Source organism: Belonocnema kinseyi, chromosome 9, assembly GCF_010883055.1.
Source record: "Belonocnema kinseyi isolate 2016_QV_RU_SX_M_011 chromosome 9, B_treatae_v1, whole genome shotgun sequence".
NCBI lineage: Eukaryota > Metazoa > Arthropoda > Insecta > Hymenoptera > Cynipidae > Belonocnema > Belonocnema kinseyi.
The window spans coordinates 126,746,778-126,751,580 of record NC_046665.1 but is presented as its reverse complement, the minus strand read 5'-3'; the positions used below and the strand labels follow the sequence as shown (position 1 = coordinate 126,751,580).

Here is a 4,803-nt window from a genome sequence, read left to right as displayed (position 1 = left end):
TGTTGAAAATTTAACTATTTTATTAAAAATTAATTTTTTTGTACAAAAATTAATTTTATTATCTCACATTCCATTTTTGCTTGATAATTTATTCTTTACAATTAAAAAATTCTTATAATTTGTTGAAAACTTTACTATTTTAATGAACAATCATTTTTTTGGTTAAAAATTAATTTTATTATCTTAAATTTATCAAGAATTCCATTTTGTTAGAAAATTTATTCTTTAAAAGCTTAAAGTTCATGTTTTTGTTGAAAATTTAACTATTTTATTAAAAATTATTTTTTTTGTCAAAAAATTAATTTTATTATCTCACATTCCATTGTTGGTTGATAATTTATTCTTTACAAATAAAAAATTCTTATACTTTGTTGAAAACTTAACTATTGTATTAAACAATCATTTTTTTGGTTAAAAATTAATTTTATCATCTCAATTTTATTAAAAATTCCATTTTGTTAGAAAATTTATTCTTTATAAGCTTAATGTTCATGTTTTTGTTAAAAATTTATTGCTTTGGCTGAAAAATGCAGTTTTTTTTGGTTAAAAATTAATTTTCGTATCTCAAATTTATCTCAAAATCCATTTTGTTAGAAAATTTATTCTTTATAAATTGAAAGTTCAAGTATTTTGTTGAGAATTTAACTATTTTATTGAAAATTCATTTTTTTTTTAATCAAAAAATTAATTTTATTATTACAAATTCTATTTTTGATTTAAAATTTATTCTTTATCATTTGAAAATTCATATATTTTATTGCAAATTTAACTATTTTATTGAAAATTCATTTTTTAGTCAAAAATTAATTTTATTATCTCAAAGTTGTCTTAAATTCTATCTTTGATTGAAAATTTATTCATATAAGTTGAAAATTCATTTTTTGTGGTTAAAAATTAATTTTATTATCTCAAATTCCATTTTTGATTGATAATTTATACTATATTATCTGAAAATTCATGTATTTTGTCAAAAATTAATTTTTTTTTTGAAAAATCATTTCTTCGGTTCAACATTAATATTATTATCCCAAATTTACCTCAAATTTCTATTTCGGTTGAAAATGTATTATTTATAAGTTGCAAATTCATTTATTTTAATGAAAACTAATTTTTTGGGTTGAAAAATGTCTTCTTTTTTTTTGTTAAAAATTAATGTTTGTATCTCAAATTCTATTTTCAGTTAAACATTTATTCTTTTTATTTTGAAAATGTATGCATTCGGTTGAGAATTAATTTTATTATCTCAAATTTATCTGAAACTCATTTTTTGGTTAAAAATTCATATGTTTCGTTTAAAATTGGTTTTCTTGTTTTGTAAAAAATTCATCTTCTTGGCTGAAATTTTATCTTTCTAGGTTGAAAATTCAGCTATTTGATTGAAAGTTTAATCTTTTTGTTGAAAATTAAATGCATTATTTGAAAATCCCGTTGCTTTATTAAAAGTAATCTTTTTGGTTGAAAATTCAAACGCTTAGTTACACATTCGTCTTTTTTTATGGAAAGTTAATATTTTGCAGTAGAGAAGTCATCTTCTTGTTTAGTTGAATATGAACCTTTTTATCTAAAATTCGACTTTTTTGTTAAAAATTTGTTCTTTTGGATAGAAAATTCATCTTTGATGGTAAAAAAGTAATCTTTTTTGGTTAAAAGCACTTTTTTTTGCTTGAAAATTAAAAGAAAATGTCTTCTAAAAAAGCCGTCTTTTTGGTTTAAAAATTCAACTATTTGGTTGAAAATACAACTGTTCTAAGTTGAATTTTGTTGAATGGAAAATTCGACCATTTCATTGAAATTCATCTTTGCAGGTTGAAAATTCAATTATTTGATTCAAAGTTCAATTATTTTGATGAAGATTCGTCTTTATTGCATAAAAGTTCCAACTCTTTGATTATAAATGCAATTTTTGGGTTAAACATTAAATTTGTTCTTGTTGAAAATTCATCTTTCTTTATTGAATATTATTTTTTTGTTTGAAAATTCAACTGGAATCTAAAACATTCAACTTCTTATCTTGAAAAATTATTTATTTTACTGAAAAGTCGTCTTTCTTAAATCGAGAATTCATATCTTTTCGTAAAAAAATCTTTTTTGGTTGAACATATTAACTATTTTGTTGAAAATGCAATAAACTTCGACTTGAAATCTGAGGAATAAAAATCGTTTTTTTAAATTAAATTTTTTCTGAAATAAATCGTTTTGGTATCTAGATTGATTTTATTTTTTACTGTGAAGTCTGCAAGTGCCACATAATTAGAATTCTGGTCTTTAAATATCAACAATCACTGAAAATAAAAAATTGGTCAAAAAAAGAATCAGGGAAAAGTCAGGGAGAGTTTTGAATATGTTTTTCTACACTTATTAAGATTAAATTTAGAAAAACTGAACAAGGCTCCTGCGATCTGATTTTGCGAAAGGGGTAGCAGATTAGAAAATAAGCATCGATTTTGAGAAGCTGTGAAATGAAAGCTGTTTTTTTTTTGCCCTTCGTTCCATCCCAAGGAGTAGAGTTGAGAATCCAGGATCCTGGAGAGTCTAGACTGGAAATTTATTGGATAGAGGAGGATTTTTACTTACCTCTGGTCATGACAGGAGAGGGCTGAGAGAGCAAAGTGGCCAATCCGTGATATATGGCACCCTGTTTAGCAACTTCGAGCGTTACTATAGGTCCCGTTCGCACGAGATATTCAGCAGCTCTGAAAAGAAATAATTATTTGTAAAGCAGAAGTTGTGGCAGATAAAAAAATAATTTAATTTTTAAAGACGAATTTTAATTTTAAGGGGTCATTCATACACTGGGATTCAAATTTTTTAATATTTTCTAGTCCCCAGTTCTACCCCCTTTTAGGTTCTCAAACAAAAAAAAAGTTTTAAAGAAATATTTAATATTGCGCATTTCATGTATTAATCTCTGAATTTTCAATAAAAAAGGACGAATTTTCAACAAAAGAGTTAAATTATCCTCTAAAAATTATCCCTCGATAAAATAGTTACATTTTAAACCAACAAGGATGAATTTACAACTAAAAATTATAATTTTTTAACGAAAAATGGAAAACTTACATTTTGATTTTTAAAAAAATAATTTGCAAAGAAAATAAAATTTTATTTTAAGTGGTATAATTCTACTAAACAACATGACTTTTTAAACAAATGGTTGAATCGTCAAAAAAATATTGATTTTTCAAAAAAGAAAAATAATTTCCTACAAAATAAATTAATTTTTCACAAAACTGTTGAATTGGTTGAAAAGTTATATTTTCAACAAAAAAGCAAATTTTCTACCAGCTGAATTAAATAAAAAAAATAGGAATTATTAACAAAATATTCAGTTCAATCCAGGGCTAAAAATATCAATTTTCAAAAAAGAAGATTAGATTTCTCCCCAAAAAGACAAATTTTTAACAAAATACATTAATTTTCTACTAAAATAGTTAAATTTTCAACAAAAAAGGCTTTTTTAACCAAAAGTGGAGATTACATTTTCAGTTAAAAAATTCATTTTCAACAACAACAAAAAACGAATTTTTAACCAGTTAAATTGGACCAAAAATTTTCTTTTTCTTTAAAAAAAATGAATTTTCAAAGAAAATAAAATTAATTTTCAACTAAAAAAACACGAATTTTTAACAAAATAGTTGAATCTTTAACAAAACGTTGATTTTTTGAAAAAGAAAAATAATTTTCTGTTCACAAAGAAGAATTTTCAACAATTAAATTAATTTTTTAAAAAACTGTTGAATTTGTTGAATAGTTGCATTTAAAAAAAAAAAAAAAAAAATTTCGACCAGCTAAATTAAATAAAAAAATAGGAATTATTAACCAAATATTTAGTTGAATCCTGGGCCAAAAATATCAATTTTCAAAAAATAAGATTAATTTTCTCCCCAAAAAGAAAAATGCTCAACAAAATCCATTAATTTTCTACTAAAATAGTTAAATTTTCAACAAAACGTGGAAGTTTAATTTTTAGTTTAAAAAATTCATTTTCAACAAAAAAAAACGAATTTTTAATCAGTTAAGTTGGAAAAAAAAAATTTTAACAAAAAACATGAATCTTATACGAAAAAAGTTGAATTTTCCACAGGACACTGGATTTTCAACAAAAAAGTTAGATTTTCGACTAAAAACGATCACTCAATAAAATACTTAAATTTTAAACTTACAAAGATGGATTTAAAACTCTAAATTAAAAGTTTTTAACCAAAAATGGAACACTTACATTTTCATTAAAAAAAAAAAAAACTGTAAAAAAAATCAAATTAATTTTCAACTGGTTGAATTCAATTAAATAACATGAATTTTTAACAAAATAATTGAATCCTTAAACAAAATGTTGATTTTTCAAAAAAGAAAAATAATTTTCTGTTCACAAAGAAGAATTTTCAACAATTAAATTAATTTTTCAAAAAACTGTTGAATTTGTTGAATAGTTGCATTTTCAAAAAAAAAAAAATTTCGACCAGCTAAATTAAATAAAAAAATAGGAATTATTAACCAAATATTTAGTTGAATCCAGGGCCAAAAATATCAATTTTCAAAAAATAAGATTAATTTTCTCTCCAAAAAGAAAAACTTTCATCAAAATACATTAATTTTCTACTAAAATAATTAATTTTTCAACAAAGATGGATTTAAAACTCTAAATTAAAAGTTTTTAACCAAAAATGGAACACTTACATTTTCATTGAAAAAAAAAACTGGAAAAAAAATCAAATTAATTTTCAACTGGTTGAATTCAATTAAATAACATGAATTTTTAACAAAATAATTGAATCCTTAAACAAAATGTTGATTTTTCAAAAA

At 22.1% G+C, this 4,803-nt stretch overlaps 1 protein-coding gene across 1 annotated transcript in view; it reads right to left on the bottom strand.

Annotated features, from left to right (window-relative positions):
- The window catches only part of LOC117180738 (afadin-like), a 284,255-nt gene that overhangs the window by 44,762 nt on the left and 234,690 nt on the right, over window positions 1-4,803 (bottom strand). Inside the window, exon 17 of the mRNA XM_033373229.1 lies at window positions 2,575-2,693. Within this exon, the coding sequence (XP_033229120.1) occupies window positions 2,575-2,693 (119 nt within the window). The remainder of the gene's footprint in view (window positions 1-2,574; window positions 2,694-4,803) is intronic.